The 18,881-nt window shown below is 37.3% G+C and overlaps 1 protein-coding gene across 15 annotated transcripts in view; it reads left to right on the forward strand.

Moving 5' to 3' along the window:
* The window catches only part of Wnk3 (WNK lysine deficient protein kinase 3), a 127,383-nt gene extending 111,842 nt beyond the window's left edge, over positions 1 to 15,541 (forward strand). For 11 of the 15 annotated variants that reach the window (XM_060374903.1, XM_060374913.1, XM_060374909.1 and 8 more), the window contains 3 exons: positions 4,985 to 5,187; positions 8,522 to 8,557; positions 10,096 to 15,541. In XM_060374903.1, coding sequence (XP_060230886.1) covers positions 4,985 to 5,187; positions 8,522 to 8,557; positions 10,096 to 10,428 — 572 coding nt within the window. In that variant the 3' untranslated portion in view covers positions 10,429 to 15,541. The remainder of the gene's footprint in view (positions 1 to 4,984; positions 5,188 to 8,521; positions 8,558 to 10,095) is intronic. The other 4 variants (XM_060374911.1, XM_060374912.1, XM_060374916.1 and 1 more) reach the window with 2 other exon arrangements.
* The last annotated feature ends 3,340 nt before the right edge of the window (positions 15,542 to 18,881 follow it).

Here is an 18,881-nt window from a genome sequence, read left to right on the forward strand (position 1 = left end):
CCAAACAAAAAAACCTACTATTTCCTGGACTTACTACAACCATTGTAATCATTAGCTCACCCAAACTGTAGTTACTAGCACTGAGACCATAGAAGATCAGTCCTATCAACAAATCAGTCAAGGAAGAGGGATTCATTGGGCCCTGAACTACTGTCTATCGATAATTTCTGAGAGAGGGTTAATCACCAGCCTTATTTGTGTACCCTCTTTTGTGTACTACCAGGCTTCAAGAGATAGCCCCACACCTCTAGTCACACAGATGTTCTCCATTGATCTTGCTGAGTCATAAAACAAGTAGACATGAATGTGAAATATTTATAAAATTGTTTGAAAATTAAGCTAAAAAATCATAACATTCAAGAAAGGCATTATACTTCAAATGATTGGTTACATGGAAATTTAGATTATCGGGTATTCAGTCATTAAGAATAAGTAGTTATTGTTGGGTGGTGGTGGTGCATGCCTTTAATCCCAGCAGAAGCAGGTAGCAGGTGGATCTGTGAGTTCAAGGCCAGCCAGGTCTACACAGAGAAATCCTGTCTCGAGAAGTGGCTCAGCAGTCAAGTGAGCTTATTGCTCTTACAAGGGAGGACCTAAGTTCAGTTCCTAGCAGCCATGCTAGGTGGTTCATGGATCCTTGTAACTCCAGCTCTTAGGCACCTGCACTCATACAGACACATACACATAAATTAAGAATAATAAAAATAAATCTTGAAAAATAACTAGTTATCAAAATGAGCAGTGAATATATGCAGCTCATTTTTAATGTTTCCAAAAATTAACTGTCTCCCCCATGACCTATAACGAACCCAAGCACATTTACTCATGACTGGAAAGGGGCCCAGTGACTAGGGGACAAGTCACTGAGGAAAGAAAAATGATTATTGCTAGTGCCTGGGAAGAAAATCCATAGTAGCTCACTGTATGATTTTAGGCTCTTTTTGTCCTTAAGCAAGAGAAAAAAGTCAGGTGGATTAGTTTAGAAAAAGATTGATAGATAAAGATTTCAGGGCGCTTCTTTAGTATTCTGGAATGGAATGTGAAACTTGGTGGCTGTTCTGCATGTAATCACAACATCTAGTCCAGATGCCCCTTTTATCTTTTAGATTCTTAGTCACTCTTATCTCAGTGTGTTCAGCCTTGAAAGGGCTGGGGAGCTACTTGGTAAGTTTAAGGCAATTCAACCTTGTAATACCAGTCTGGCACAGGCTTTCCTTAAATGAGTAACAGAAATCTGACCGAAAGGTTAAAGTAGTAAAGATGACAGAAAAAATGTGAAAGCTCATGAACTCTGCAGACCCAAGTGTTAGTCCTTTCGGCAAAAGTGGACCTCATATCCCTAAAAAGGAAGCTGAGTAGCTGTTCATCTGAATAACCCACATATTCAAGGTATCATCTGTAGAAAAAAATAATATATTGACCAAGTGTAACCTTTAAAATTACTTCTAAAGTCAACTAAAAGCAAATGCACTAACGGGTTTATTTTAGTTTTCCCTCAATTTTAACATTAGGTTCCTGAAATAAAAAATAAAGTAAAACAGAGATTTGGTAGTTTTGTCTTTATAACTGTTCTCTTTCTTTCTTTCTTTCTTTCTTTCTTTCTTTCTTTCTTTCTTTCTTTCTTTCTTCTCTTTTCAAATCCCAGTCACATTTATGTTTTTTTAAATTTTTTTATTCATTTCTGCTTTCATGCATAGAGCCAACTTTATCTGCTTTTGAACTCTTAGAACTGATTATTTGCTCCCCCAGAAAGACACTGATTATCTTTAACTCTACTACATACACACTTCCTATATGATGGATCTTTTTTCTTCATAAGTTAAAATTTACCTTCAGGAGACTGGTATTCACTTTTCTAAGTGATCTCCACATACATATATAGCAAGCATATTCTCTGTCATATAAAAAGAAAGTTACTCCCATTCAAGGAATTTGCAGCGTAGTGTTACCTAGGGGTTCCCTTCCTTTTTGAAAGTACGGTCGTCTTGCTTGCTAGTTTTTCAACATTCTGGTGCTATTTCTTTGTCTTCTTGTCATGTATTTGCTTGTTTGCTTTTATTTAATTGTTTTTAATTTTTAATTAAAATTTTTTTATTTTTATTTTATGTTTATGGCTGTTTTGCCTGCCTGTATGTCTGTGTATCACATGCATGCCTCTACATGTGGAGGCCAGAAAAAGGCATAAGATCTCCTGAAATAAGAATGATAGATACCATGTAGGTGCTTCAAATAAAACCCAAGTCCAATGCTGTTAAACAACTAAGCCATCTCTTTAGCCTCCATTTTGTTTTGGTTTTTGAGTTTGAGTTTTTGGGTTTTTTTTTTTTTTATTTTTTTGTGGGTGGGCAGGGTTTCTATGTGTAGCCTTTGGTGTCCTAGACTTACTCTGTAGACTAAGCTGGCCTTGAACTCAAAGAGATTCACCTGCCTCTGCCTCCCCGAGTGCTGGGATTATAGGAGTACACCACCTCACCTGCTTCAGCCTCCATTTTTTTAAAAAAAAAAAACACTGTGTAGGCTAGCTTCCTCTGACCTTGGAATATTTCTGCCTCAGTTTCCCGAGTATTAATAGTAGCAGTATCTGCTACAATGCCTAATTCTTCTTGAAATTTAGTCATAAACAGAAATGTTAGTAAATATTAAAAAGTTTGTTTCTATTTTTATCATTCTATGATGCTGCTGCCTCCTACTGTTGCTCCTCTTCCTCTTGCATGGCTTGAACCCATGGCCATAAATGCTACACAAGCAATGTTCTACTAAAGCACATTCCTAGCCCTGTAGATATTTTTTTAATGTTTTTATTTGTTTAGAATTTCTTAAATGTATATAATGTTTTCCAGTCATATTCTCCCCCACTCTTCCAACTCTTTTCAGATCCCACCACATTTCCTTCCCAACTTAATTTTTGCTTAAATAACCCAAGAATCCAATAACTGCTACCCATGTTGTATGAGGTCATCCACTAAGATCATTATCAATCTACCACGGACCAAACCCCTAAAGAAAACTCTCTTTCCTAGAAACCACCAGTTGCCAATAGATCCTCAGGTAGGGGTGGAAGCTTGAATGCCTGTCTTAGTCAAAGTTCTGTTGCCGTGAAGGGACACCATGACCATGGCAACTCTTAGAAAAGAAACCTTTTGACTGAGGCTTGCGTATAGTTTCAGAGGATTAGTCCATGATCATCATGGCAGAGAACATGGCAGCATGCAGGCAGACATGGTGCTGGAGAACTGAGAGTTCTGTATCCAGATCAACAGGCAGTAGGCAGAGTGAGTGAGCTCACTAGGCCTGGGTTGGGCTTTTGAAACCTCAGAGCCTACTCTCAGTGACACACCTCCTCCAATAAGGCCATAAGTACTCTAACAAGGCCATACCTAATCCTCAAGTAGTACTACTTCCTGATGACTAAGCATTCAAATGTATGAGCCTGTGGGGCAATTTTTATTCAAACCACCATACTGCCCCTCCCCCACTTGTTCTGAAATGTTAATTAGTTTGATCTTTTGCAGGTATTATAACAGTCAACCACAACCAGATGTGAGTTCATAAATGCAATGATCCTGTCATGTCCAAGACAGTTTGACCCCAGTCTTCCCCAACCTCTGGATCTTAGAAACTTTATTTACCTTCTGCAATGTTCTGAGTCTTGAGGAGAGATGTGTAATGTAGATGTCCTGTTGAGGACTGAGAGGTGCACTAATATATGGGTACAACAGCATATTATGAAAATGTTTAAATACTATATCCATTTAGCAAAATAATAGTAGTAGGTTCACTGCTAGAACCTCTGGCTCCCCATCCAGGTTTCCTGGCTAGCTTTACAGTACCAGGTACAAGTTCTCTCTTGTGGAAAGGGCCTTAAATCTGTGTAGAAACTGGTTGCTTTCTCCCATAACATTCATGTACTGTACTTGCCAGGACAGTCATTATACCTTACAGGGGTCACAGCTGGGTAAAACTCTTGATGACTTTTTTTCCCTCAGCAACCTGCTGTACTATGAAAAGTAGACAACAAGAAAAAGCTTCTGGGTCAGTACCAGCTTGATTTCTCCAAGGCCTGTAACTAAAGTGTGTGGTATCTCCTGCAATAGGGTATAACCATCACATTCTATTGGGCAACCAAGCGCACTGGCAATAGGTTGTTGATTTAGGGGTCTCTGGGACCTCTCACATCTGGCACTGGGCTTGTTTATTTAGTAGCCTGACTTCTAAGGGAAGCATTGACCCTTATATAGATATAACTTCATTTAAACTCTTATATGTATATACTGAAGTTTGTAGCATACTAGTTACATGTAGCTTTTTCAAACATTCTTTAGGTAATTATTCCCTCCTCCAACCCTCTCACCCTATTCTCTCACTCCCTCCTCATTTTCTCCAATAACCCTCTTTTTTTTCTTCCACCCATACTCCCAATAGCCCCCTTTTAATTTCCTGGCTTCTGTAGGTACACATGACTATTTTTTAACTTCTCCAAATATCTATTAAAAGAAACTAATAAAAGGATAAAAGTTATACTAATATTTTGGTGAGCCTGTTTATCATGCATGGTTTATATCTGTGATAATCTTTTAATTTGATGTCCAAGCTATAAGAAACTTTTAACTGTTAAAAGGTTATTTAGTGACTACCCCAGCATAACAGCTTTAAATTGGCACTCTCAAGTCAACTATAATTTGTAGTTACCCTTATCTCATATATGTTATTCAAAGAAGTGTTACCTTGTGCTAGAGAAATGGCTTAGTAGGCAAAGGAGCTTGCCTCCAAGCCTGATAACCTGAGTTTGACTTCTGGGATCCTATATGGTGGAAGGAGATACTTACTTTTGCAGGTTGTCCTGTGACATACATACATACACACACACACAATTACAGGTTAAAATTTAAAAAAAAAACAAAAAACACACAGGAGAGTTATCTAATCATCAGCTGAAATTCCTTTACATGATTTTCCTGTTTTGTTTTCTTTTGTTTTCTTGTAGAGGAACTGTGTGAAGAGAATAATACAGCGTCGTGCCAGCAATCTCCAGCCAGTAAAAAGGGGATGTTTACAGATGATTTGCACAAACTTGTGGATGACTGGACAAAGGAAGCAGTAGGAAATTTTCCTAGTAAGCCAAGTTTAAACCAACTCAAACAGAGCCAACAGAAATTAGAGGCAGAAAACTGGAACAAGGTATATGAAGTAAGTTGCTTATTATCATCTAGCCTCTTCATGAAAGTTAAAAACCATAAATGGGCCTATGATTATAGTTGCTGTGCAAAAATGTTATGACAATGATATTGAGACTTTGATCCTTATCTAGATTTATCATGTCTCTGAGCAAATTAACTTTTAGACCATGAGTTGCCAAATTTTTATGAAGGGACTCATTAGTAAACATTTTATTTAGGCTTTCCAAGCCACAGGGTTCCATGAATCAAATTGATTATAATGCAAAAGCAGTCTAAGAAAATATATAAGCAAATGGTTATGGTTCTGTTCTATTACCACATGATTTATGGAATATTCCTCCATTAAAGGCCTCTCCCATTCATAGTAGTTCTTTTTTATTTTTCCTTAACAAATCAGTTTGGTGTGCTTCAGAAAACAAACAAACATGATTTATGAAAAGAATTGGTAAGCCATAATTTGCTGGCTCTAGTTTTATATTATTCTCTCTATCTCTAAAATTATAAAATATTCAAAAAGAATTCATCTAGAGAGGGAGTAAATTTGATGGTACAAGAAGAACTAAGTATTGAAGAAAAGATGTCCTATGCACAACATCAGTGTTCTTAAACCCAATAAGGTATCTGAGCTATCTCTGTTTAACATAAAAAAGAATTTTAAGGCTTTGGAAGGTGAAATGTTATGAAGTCTATTGAGTTTATAGAAAAGATACTAGGTTTTACACTTGGGAATACAAGATTAAGGGGTATGTGGGAAGTTCATAATGTACTTTGAAATGGGAAGAAGATAGATTTATCTAACAGAAAGTATAGAATAATATAATTTAGGCAAAATTATATATTAGGCATATGTTTATGAATATATAAATATGAAAAGCCCTCAATATGCTGGGTGGTGAAGTTTGGACTTTACCTTATACATTTTTGTGTTCAAATTTTTATTTATTTAATTACTTATTAATTTTTATTAATTATTTATTACACTTTATATCCCAGCTGTGGCCCCTCCCTCATCTTCCCCCAATCTCTCCCTCCTTCCCTCCTTCCTTCCCTCTTCTCCTCCTATGCCCATCCCCTAGTCCACTGGTAGGGGAGGGCCTCCTCTCCTGATCCTAGCCTATCAGGTCTCATCAGGACTGGATGCATTGTCCTCTGTGGCCTGGCTAGGCTGCACCCCCCTACACAGGGGGAGGTGATCAAAGAGCCTGCCACTGAGTTCATGCCAGAGACTTGTGTTCAAATTTTGAAAGTAAATTATATTTTTTCAAAGTAAGCAAACCTGTTAAAATGTGAAATGTTAGAATTTCAGTTCTTATAACTGGAAGATATCTCTGAGTACATCATTCTTCTGTATATACTTGTTGATACATACAGTTATTGAACATAGTTTAGTAGATAACATATAAATTTTTATTGGCTGAAGTTGTAGCTTAGTGGTAGAGCACTTTCCTGGAAAGTAAGAAGCCCTGGATTTGATACCATGCACTGTGAGGAAAAAGGAAAAAAAAAATCTACCAGTCTTCTTTAAACAGGACATGATGATTATTCCAGTATTCAGAAGGCTGAGGCCAAAGCATCTTTTGTTGTTGCCTGATCTACATAGGATGATATTAAAAAAAAATATATTCAAAACTTTGATTCCTCAAGTAGTAGGCAATATACTCACTTGGAACATGTATGTGTTGATGCTCAGATAGTATTGTTACTGTAAAAATCTGAGCTCTATGAGAGGCATTTCAAGGCATAAGTGCATTTGTTCTGCCAGTGAGAGGCTTTGAGTAGTGTATAACTAGTGTGTTTACTAGTTGAATGGCAGTTTATTGACTACAAAGTAGGGTGTTCACAAGAAGGATAAGGAGAAAATTGTGAATAGAAAATTGTTAAGAAAAATGTTTGAATAAAAGTGCTAAAGATCAGCTGGGCACGGTGGTGCATGCCCTTGGGGAGGCAGAAGCAGGTAGATTTCTGTGAGTTCGAGGTTAGCTTGGTCTACAAAGTAAGCCTGGGACTGCCAAGGCTACAACAGAGAACCCTGTCTTGGGGGGAAAAACAGTGATAAAGATCTTTTGATCTTTTAAGAGATTTGGGTCTCAGTCTCAGCTAGTCATTTACTAGTTGTATGACCTCATGTCTCCTTGCCTCAGAGTTCTTGTGTTTTAAATGTGAATAATCCTTGCAGGGTTACTGTAAAGATTAGTACCAAGAGAGTTAGACCATCACAGGAGTTACTTATATTTAGTAACTATTTTTGTATTTTAGATTTTGTTGATTTATATTTGTGTAGAGAATCAATTAATGTTTTGGCATGGTACTGTTCTTTAGCCCTACTTAGACACTTTTGTTTGCATACTTATGTATCAAGCCCTTTATTGTATGCCAAGTGCTCTGCTAGACACAGTAAAAGCAAATAAAGCCATTCAATCAGTATGAAATCACAATTATAATAAGAACTACAAGAGAGGTATAAGGGGAATATCATACACTTAGGAAAATTTGATCTACTAAAAAGTTGTCAGTGAGGGCCAGCCAGATGGCCCAATGGATAAAGAAAAGCACTTATTGCCAAGCCTGACTACTCAAGTTTACTTTCAAGAACCCACGTGGTAGGAGAGAACTAATGTCCACATGCAATTGTGAGTAGTTAAGGAAAGCTTCTCTGATAAAGTGATAATTGAACTGAGATCTACAGGAAGAGTAGGAGTTAACTAGTTCTTAGTTCCTGCCTAGGCAGGAAAAATTCTATGTGTAAAAGCCTGATGTGACGAAAGAAACATGAAGGACTGAAAGTAAATCAGTCTGTCTGAAGTGAAACGAGCAAGCAGTGGTGAACAATAAATCTAATGATTCGATGGGGGTCTTAAATGTGGTAGTGATATAGAATGCTGTATTTATTTTTTTAAAATATGGATAGCCATTAATTAATAGGATGATGCTTGAATCATTGTTCATTTGTTTTGAGAAGAGCACTGACTGAAACAAGAAGACAGAGTTTGATGGGATTGGGGTCAATGTTTTCTAACCAATCAGGAGTTCTAGTTGATATTTAAGAGAAAGAAGACAAGATTTGGTTATTGAATGACTGTATGACTTGGTTGGTGGTGGCTGCTGTCTGTGTATTATTCCTGGATACTGACCACTGAAATGATACACATGAGCAGACAATGGGTTTTAGTAGGGGAAGATTGCCTGTTTGGGCATTCGAATCAGAGATAGCTTAGGAATGTTCAAAACTAGACTTATAACTTTAATTCTGTCTTTAAAAAAAAAACTATTGCTTTTAAAACAATGATACTTATTACCTAACTTAACCAATGAAAAAAGTACAAATTTTAAAATATCACTTTCAGATTCCACCTTCAAGAAGTGTTTGTCATCATCTTCAGGTAAAGATCTCAGATCATTTTCTATAAGTGTACATGGATGCATTGAAATAATTTTGTTCAAATGTGCTCATACTATATTATTGATTTGAACCAGAAGCATTAAATTTAATTTTACCTTAGCAGAAAGAAAATACTGATAAGAAAAGATTGCTGAACTTTAAGTAAAATAAAAAATATTTTATAAGTCAATATATATTGACATTCATTTTCAAGTAAAACTTAAAACTTTTATCCTAACTTATTGAAAGTTTCTAACAAAAGCATAATTGAAAATTTAGTTTTAGCTTGAACTAAGGATTTGACGCTCTTAAGAGAATTATTTACATCTATTGGAATTATTCCATGTACATTATGAATATATTATAATTTCTATATATCTGTTAATCACAGTATAATTTGTTAAGAATAGCCAGGCAGTCATGAATATATCTTTTCAGTACTACCCAAAACACAACTGTCTTGTGGCTTTCAGTTTAAATTTAGAATGGGAGGCTGGGAAGTTAAGCTTAATCAGTAAAGTACTTACCCTGCAAATATGAGGACTTGAGTTCCCATATGAAAGTGCTGTGTGTGTAGTACATGCATAACTACCAGCACTGGGGAGTCAGAGACAGGAGAATTCTTGGAGATTGCTAGCTAGCCAGCCTCACCTACGTAGTGAGCTTCAGGCCAGTGATAGACCCTGCCTCAAACAAACAAACAAACAAAAAGTTGTATAGCACCTGAGGAACCATACCCAAAGTGGGCCTCTTGCCTGTACATACACAAGAATGAAAGTAGATATGTAAGAATACAACAGAAGGGCTAAAGAAATGATTCAGTGGCTAAAAGTATTAGCTGCTCTTTCAGAAGACTTGGATTTAGTTCCCAACACTCACATTGTGACTTACTTCTGTCTGTAATTCCAGTCCCAGAGGATCTAGCACTGTCTCTGGCCTCCCTTGGTACAGGATGCACATGCTGCCCGTATACACATGCAGTCAAAGTACCCACAGAAGCAAAAGAAAATAACAGAAGTGTCGGACTTAAAGACAGGGAGAAGAGGACAGGAAGGAGATGTTTATGGAGCATTTCCTATATGTTAGGTCCCCTCGTTACACTAATTATGTTCCTCTGTGTCCAGAGGATCGTGTAAGCAAGCTGGTCTATTTCCATCTATGCCTACAGGTGAAAGCACATCTACAGCTGTAAGAATGAAGTAAAAGCAAAATAATAGTGTTAACATGAGTCAAGTAGGGACTAAAGTGTGAATGGGGAGTTATTTTGAACAGTTTTGAAGTCCCTGCCTCGCTTGGTGCTATCAGGTTACTTACCAATTTTAGTTTCTGTTTCCTCATCTGAAAATGGCTTCTACTAAAAGGCAGGGCAGTTAGGGAAATGAGCTGAAGTCAAGGATGTTACCAATGAATAACTCACAGAAAGATACTCTACTTACTATAATAGAAGTAGTGAGCTAAGAAGAATAGCAGTAGAGACTGGTAAAGCAATATGCCAAATGAACTGACCTTTTGTTTTTTGTTTGTCTTTGTTTTTGTTAGAGCACTCCATCTACTATGGGCTACAACACATCAACCTGGATCTCTTCTCTCCCCCCAATTCATGGAGCTGTCCCAACCTCCTTGCCACAAGGAATCCCACTGCCTTCATTTCCAGGGCCATTATCATCATACGGAATGCCCCATGTTTGTCAGTATAATGCTATAGGGGCCGCAGGGTATCCAGTACAATGGGTAGGAATTTCAGGAACAACACAGCAGCCTGTAGTGGTTCCTACCCAACCTGGGGGACTCTTCCAGCCCGGGATGAATTTGCAGGCATTTCCAGGTCCATCAGGGCAGAATCCAGCTTCCAACCCTCCAGGTCCTAAATGAATCCAAGCAAATGCTGATGTAAGGGGAGGGAACTTTCAGAACACCTGTGATACTAAACTTTCTTCTTGAGTTCTGCCATATTTTCTCTCATTTGTGTCTACTTTCAACTGTTTTTTTTTTTTTTTTGTTATTGTTGTTCCAATGTGATATCTGATACAGCTCATCATTCTGTAGTAATGTGCACACAAAAATGTTTTTTTCACTTCAAATCCTATCCTCTTTGATACTTGATTTAAAAAAAAAAATACTGTTCAGAATGCTTTAATGAGCTCAGCTTGAGTGTTACCACTTCCAGGAAGGACACCGTCCATGTGTTGCTGAGACGCCCTCACCCCACCCCGCCCTCTTTTTTATGCTGCTGCCAGCAGTTGTATGGTACTTTTCTTTAAAATGTGTACAAAATATATAGATTGGTTCTTCCCAAATGTGGATGGTGTAAGAGCCTCCAATAGCCAATCTTGTGGAATTCGTCACATCTATCTTAGGTTTACTTTTCACAGAAGGCAGTAACTGGCTGCAGGAAATGTTTTGATGGATAAATTTAGCATACTTTTGTCAAGCAGTACAGAACATGAGTGTTTTTAATGTGATTTTCTTCCCGTCATCACAGCAGTAGGAGTGAGGGCTTGTTTTGAGTGAGGCGGAGGGAAAAGAAAAAGCAGAACTGTAACAGTTCCTTGAACCTACAGCTACCAGGGCTGCTTCTGGGTTCCAGTAATAACCCAAAGCAGCCATCTTTTCTCATGTGCACACTGCATTGGTTTTAAGCATTTGAGAGGCACTGGTTTGGCTTGCATTCTTTTGCTAGACATTGCAGCTAATGTGAATCTCATTTGGGGGTAATCCTTGTAATCCTAACCAAGGAGATTCAGGTTAACACTTTTGTTAATCCATTCTTCTAAAGTGAAATGTACTTGACACACTAGGGTTTGTAGCTTTTGAGACTTTTACATGAAACACTGGCTTTACAGGGTTCTAAGAGAGGTACGGTACATCTCTTAGATGCAGTGAAATAGTACACCCTAGAATCATATTATTTAAATTGCCTTTAACCTGTTTTGATGAAAATTTGGGGGTTGTTATAATTTCTTACTAGTATCTGTAGTCTTAGAGCATTAGATCATTTGTCAGCCTCTTGAGAATTTGAGAGATTTCACTGTCAAGTTGCACTTTACTGGGTTTTATCCAGTTTTAGGAGGAAGGGAGGCAGTGTCAAAATGTACACCTTTGGTTTTTAGGAAGGTTCACTTTAGTAATCTTAAAGATCGCCTACTTACTATTCAGTCTGTGAAAACCCAAAATAGACTTTTTACATGGTGTATATCAAATCCTCCCTATACGTGTTCAAATGACTTACCATTCACTGAATCTTTGAAAGTCATTTCTAATACATGTTTTCCTTTTTAGGAATTCTCTTGGTAACCATTCCAACTTGTGATCTTTGTTTTTGTTAACAGGTTTTCCTCCATATCCCTCTAAAAACTTACCCCTGTGGGCTTGCTGGGAAGTGAGAAAAACCTAATGGGTGTGCTTCTTTTATTTATACAGTGTACTTTGTGACATTCAGTACCCTTTTTTAAAATTGCCTTTTAGTGCTAACCTAAAGATCACACCCATCATCACATTTTTGTCACTGTTACTAAGGGTATTCTGTGGATTGCTATTGGTAAGAGCCACTGTTTCTTTTCTTAAAACATCCTGTTTTGGATTAGTCCAGAGCTTATGCACAGATTCCTCAAATTCCTTCTATGGTATTGCTTTGCAGGTTGAAGTGATTTTTAGGATGTTAATGTAGTGCACTTGTTTTCCACATGCACAAAAAACAATGCTCCTAAAATCCATAGTTCTTTAAAACTGTCCTTGTTTCATTATCAGTTGATTTTTGTGTAATTATATTGGGCTAACTAACCTATAACATAAAACACTACAGGTTTTAAAGATTGGATCATCTCTAATCGCAATCATTTTAAACAGTATGCCCCACTGTGAAAAAAGCCCCACAGATGACATGTACAATCCCATTTACTAATGGCTGCTCTACATAGTATGTCCTGTGTTTCGTTAAACATCTCAGTTTTACATATAATTCATCATTCTTGTTTGCCTGCAGATGTTTGCAGTGCCTTGTAATATTTAGAATCTTTTCAGGTTTTGCTGGAAAGAAAAGTCATCTTCTACAGTTTGAAGATGGGAATAGTGTACTGCTGTCTCCATGCTGACTGCAGTATCTGGGTTAACATATATGTTACATATACATTATGTATATGTAATGTGTAGAAGTTAAAGTGTACAGAAAAAAAGAGTGTGCAGAAATGAAGAAAACAATGTTATTTGCTTTGCTGTGGGGTTTTCTTTACTTTTCCTCATTACTTTTTGATTTGATTCAGATTACAGTCACTTTGATTGTAAATATTGGTTAGTTTTCTAGATGGGGATTTTGTATAATTTCATAATTTTGCTAAGTCTTAGAATAATGTTGTTTCCATTTTTGCCTGAAGTACTTTTCCTCCCCCATAAATAATAAATTCCAGATAACACTCAGAAGTTCCCATTTCCTTTGACAAAGAGCCTAGTGCATATAATGGGCCTTCTGTTCATTTCTAGAAAGCATGCAAACCTATCCTTTTCATTTTCTTTCTTGTAGTCAACATAAAGGTTGCACTTAACCACCATTTATCAAGTTTCCTTGGGAGATAGTCTAAAGGTCCAGCCACTCTGTTTACCTCTCCAAGTGCATAGCTGATGAGCAGCGTTGTGTCTTCATGTGTGGTACCGTGAGCACTTCACCATGAAGTACTGCTGTTGTATCTGTGAAGTTGGATATAACATCTTAAGACTGTGAAACCAGTACTGCTGTATTCAGTGCAGATAACCCTTCATATACCTGGAGCAGTCTTGAATCTAAAGCAGTTTGCTGTAGTTTAACAAATATCCCCGCAGTTTTTCATCTCTTCCTTGCTTATATCAAGTGTAAGTTCTAATAGTTTGACAAGGAAAATTAACTGTGAACATTTAAAAGGCACTTTCGCTGTGATTTGTGGGTTGAGTGTAGAGTGTTTTCTACGGTACAATGCAATGTTATCATCTAAAAACCCCAGATTTAATTGCAGTCCAGTTACTTTTGTTTATCTACCTCATTTTTCAGTACTGTTTTAGGTGCACAAGTAAATGTTGCCTGTGAAATTTGCTTTTTTGCCTTGATTCTTTATGATGTTTTAGATTCTCAATCTGGCTTGCCTTTTTTGTCCTAGCACTCACCATGCATGTGAGATGACAGGAACCATCATTCTGCCACCAATCTGTATTTAAGTGATGAGTGCTATGCACCTATGTGGAATAAAAAGTTAGGGGATATGGGTATGGAAAGCTAAGAGAGACATCAAATTGGTGGCAATGTAAGACTTAGTGGTGAAAATTCGTTTTTCGAATAAACAAATGATTCAAATGTACTGAAGTGAGACAATCTCAGTGCCTGCAACTTCACATGTACTGGTGATGCTTTCTCATTTCAGTGCCTAAAGGGCTATGGGTTGAAATTGCTTTAACTACCACAGTGAAATACTTGACCTTTTATGACAGTGACCCATCTCCAAAATATTAGCATACTGCCTTGTATGTTTGTTATCTTAAAATGGCAGAATGCATTTCATTTGAATCATAGGTGGTAAATAACGGTTTAGAAAATTGCTTATCTAATCTCTGCAGTTTATGGAGTTGACTTCTCTTTGCTGTACTTTCTAATCATTAAAAATTCCCTTTCCCCCTTTAAAAAAAACTCAGCAAATGTTTGTAACTGGATATTCCTTGTTTCACATGTTTACTGTATAACACTACATTTTTAATATTAGTAAATATTATATTTCAGTCATCATTTATAAGTATATTCCTGAGGTATATTTGCCATCCACTTGTGATTCAGTTACCTCACATTCTGTTTGATTTAAAAAAGACAAAAACAAAAACCTGAGCCTTCTGAGGTGGTATGCAAGCCATTTTCTAGAATAGATTTTTTTAAACCTGTAGTTTGTCCCTTTATTTAGAAGATATAAGAGAAAGGTATGTGTATATAGAAAAGGCTTTTGATTTGCTAAACATTATTCTAGGGTTAAAATTTTTAAATCTAGTCCAGATTATAAAATGAAAACACTCAAACATACTAAAATTTCCTTTTAAGTAAAATTGGTATGCAATTTGTACGGAGCCATACTTTCAGACCACCCTGGAAATAGTCTCGTGTGTGTGTGTGTGTGTGTGTGTGTGTGTGTGTGTGTGTGTGTGTGTGTGAAGGATAAATTTAAACATTGATCAGGGACCTTGACAAACTAATATGTGAATGGGCCCAAAGTAGTAACCAGGTTAAAGTTATTTTCCACTGAAATGGTTGAAAGAGTGTCCAGATCAACAGCTCCGATTCTGGAAGGTTTTCTTTGAAGTAAAACAACACAGACTGTTTAAAAAGTTAAAAATCAGGCAAGAAGGCAAGGGAAAGACTGAGCTCTGAAGGGACAGTGCTTTGAAATGCATATTTGTTGGCCTTCTAGCTTTTTTACATTGTGTTTCTTTCCACTCTAATTTAAGATTTAAGGTTGAGATTTGTAGTCTAGACCCCTCAGCAGAGATAGTGGATATAATGACTGATCAGAAAGTGCAGTTGAAGGTCTGTCATGCTCAATCACCTAAAGCTATAATTTGTCTAATACGAATATTAAGCATGTAGACCTAGCGCAGCATGGGAGCCACTCAGGAAGTTTATGCAATTAAACTTTCATGCATAATTTACCATGAAGTATGTAGAATTTCAGCCAATTCTCAATACTTAACATTTAGTTATATATGTGAACTCTCCTTTCTTAATTTGGGAATGTAGCATTATATTAGGATGCTATTAAACTTAATTTAACCCCTTTTAACATGATCTTTTTTTCCTTTTTTTTTTTTTTTTTTTTTTTTGTAAGCCAAGTGATCTACCTTTCAGCAGTTGTCTGGTTTTGATTCGAAACTGTGATTTTTATTTTAATTACTACCCAACTGTTGTTAAAGATTTTGTTTTCTGGAATTTTTGTTTTAAAACAAAAATAAAGGCTATGTTAAATGAGTATGTCACCTTATTAAAATTCCGTCATACTGCATCTGGCTTAAATGTGTTTTTAATCAAATATAAGAAACCAAGTCTTTGAGTTTGTACTAGCTTTGGGATGGTAGGCACCTGCCTCAGCCATGTGTTACCTGTTAATTTACATGCAATTCTAACACATTTCCAGTGGGTCCCCCTTCTCCACATTTGCACATGAGCCAGAGTTGTAACCTACTGTTGTGTTAGCTAGGGTTTAAACTGTGAGGTAATTGTCCTAACATAAGTTTCCACTTTCGATGGCAAATTTGGGGAGATGAATGAGTTTTCTGAGGGCCAATAAGTGGTAAAGTCTAGGTCCAAACCCAAGTCTCTGACTCCATAGAACACATATGTAATAATCCAATATTGAGAACACATTTTAATTGTTTTGACTTACGTGCACATTCCTTAGATGTCTGTCATGAACCTGTACAGTACTTGTTCCTTCCCTTCCCATTTTGGGCCACCTTTAGAAAAAGACATTTGGAAATCTCCCTCCTTTCACTTTCCACTCACCAGTGTAGAATGACTTTATAAATTGAAAACCATGTCATAGCTATCACTTATTCACTTAGCTATTTATGTAGAAGAAATATGCATATGCAAAGTGACCCTTAGAAAGGATAATAAGACCTATCAGAAATGTTAATTATATGAGGCATGGTCCCATGCACCAGTAGTTCCGGGTAATTTGAAGGCTGAAGCATAAGTAAAGTCTTACCTTGATTCAGTAACTCAGAACAAGCATGGGTGATTTGATTTTGTAAAATGAGCTACTTAAATTAAGTGACAGGTGGTGAAAGGTTATTAATATTTAATATTGATTTATACTTCTAGTAAAACAGCAGTTACTCTCTAACCAGCTATATACCCAAATAATTACACAGAGGGACTAGGATTTACTCAATTAGCCTAGAGCACAATACTGAGCAATAATTACTCCTAAACCTCTACACTAGTATAGCTTCCTCCCATTCAGATTTCTCATATTATAATTGCTTTTTAATCATATCTTAGGTCTGGTTCATTCTCCTGATGTTTCCCTGCCCTCTCCTCAGGGATCCAACCTCCACTTCCGTTCTCCTCCCCTCACCAGACCAGGATGTACCACCCTCTCTATTGCTCAGCACTGGCTAGTCAGCTTTTATTGTCAACACAGAGAACAAATGGTGGCACGTTTATACAAATTTGAGACAGGAGATGCTTAGAATAAACATCACAATGCAATGTCTGGATTGAAACCAGATAGTGGGGTAGAGAAATCAGCATTTGAATGAACAAGGGTAAATTGTACACAGTCCACAAGGACTTTATGCTGACAGACAGGTAAAGGCAGTTAACCTTAGTTCTCATCTCCTGAATGTTCTTATTAGATAGTTCTAATGTCTTACACACTCAAGTTGCACCTGTGAAATCAAATTGGTTGGGATAGACCTGATTCTTATTGCAGTTAATACAGATGACTTTTGGAGTCCCTCAGACCAGGTTTTCTGTTCTAGTTTATAAAGCTGAAGAAGTACCTAACTTTCACAGCTACAGTGAGTGTGTTTTCACAATGAATAAAGGGTTTAATATTATTTCTCAACTAATAATAACTACCTTAAGTCTATTTAAACAGTAACTACTTTATTTTTAGTTTTTTGAGACAGGTTTTTTCCTGTGTAGCCTTAGCTTTCTTGGACTCACTTTGTACACCAGGCTGGGCTCAAACTCACAGAGATCCACCAGCCTCTGCCTGCCTAAGTGCTGGGATTAAAGGCATGTGCCACGATGCCCAGCTAAATAGTAACTCTTTTAACTCCACAGATCTCTCTTTTAAAAGAAAGACATGGGCTGGACAGATGGCTCAGCAGCTAAGAGCACTGTCTGCTCTTCCAGAGGTCCTGAGTTCAATTCCCAGCAACCACACGATGCTCATAACTATCCATACTAGGATCTGATACCTTCTTCTGGCCTGCAGGTGCACATGCAGCACTCATATACATAAATAAATAAATCTTTGAAAAAAAAAGACATGACTAAACATAACCCAATTTCGTTCCATTTTGCATTAGTTTTACAAAATTACTAGCACAGTTATAGACAAAACAAGTAATATTTACCTAACAGTTGGGGGAGGCTCAAAGGCAGCTACATCCATTCAACTGTCTGAGAAACCACACACACACAGCCTCTGCATTGCCTCATTACAAGTGGGAAGGGAAATGGCTGGGTGAAGGGGCCAATTGTGTGTTGTTCTGCAGGAGCATGCCATGAGAAAAGCACTCATTAAGAGCACTTGTTGCAGTTGGGCATGATGGCGCATGCCTGTAATCCCAGCACTCTGGGAGGACTCACTATCTGTGAGTTCGAGACCAGCCTGGTCTACAAATTGAGTCCAAGACTACACAGAGAAACCCTGTCTCAAATAAACAACAGAAAGATCCATGTTCAGTTCCCAGAACCTGTGGTGAATTATTTAAGAAAAGAAATAAATTCATCATTTAAACTGGGCTGTGGTGACAGATGCCTTTAATCCCAACACTCATGAGGCAGAGGCAGGCAGATCTCTGTTTGAGGCCAGCCTGGTCTCCAGAGTAAGTTCCAAGACAGCCAAGGTTATACACAGAGAAACCCTATCTTAAAAAAAAAAAAAGAAAGAAAGAAAGAAAGAAAAAAGAAAAGCATTAATGCTTTCATGAGGGTGGTATCCTGTCAAATTTCGGTGAGGCCTCATTACCTCCCAATACTGTCATATCCAGTATAGATGCATGCCAGTAATCCCAGCACTCAGGGGGCAGAAACAAGAGGTCACTACTAGTTCAAGCTCAACCTATGCTACACAGTAAAACCTTGATTCAAAACAAAATGAAACTCTTTTGAGGGGCTATAGGCATGGTGGCATACCCATTTAATCCCAGCACTTGGGAGGCAGAGGCAGGCAGATCTCTGAATTCTAGGCCAGCCAGTACTACATAGTAAAACCTTGTCTCAAAAAAAGTACTTTGAAAAATACAAACCATGTATAAACTGTTGAACCCCAAGATTCATGTTCTTGACAATGCAAAATTTAGTCCATGCAAGTGCTTCCATTATTTTAAATCATTTTAGTATAAATCAAAAGTTCTAATTCTTGTCTAAGACTCAAGGCAAATCCCTCATTGTGAACCTGTAAAATAGAAAGCAAGTTATCAGGCTTGGGATATGGTCAAGTGCCTGCTATGCTCAAGGTACTCATTCAACACCCTCCTGGGGAAAAAGCAAACTGTGTAGGACGTCTGCTTTCAACATACAAAAGAAAAAGAGGAATAAACTTTCCCCATCCAAAAGAAATAGAGAAATAAAATGGTAATGTCCCCAA

The sequence above is a fragment of the Meriones unguiculatus genome, chromosome X (assembly GCF_030254825.1).
Source record: "Meriones unguiculatus strain TT.TT164.6M chromosome X, Bangor_MerUng_6.1, whole genome shotgun sequence".
In the NCBI taxonomy this organism is placed as follows: Eukaryota; Metazoa; Chordata; class Mammalia; order Rodentia; family Muridae; genus Meriones; species Meriones unguiculatus.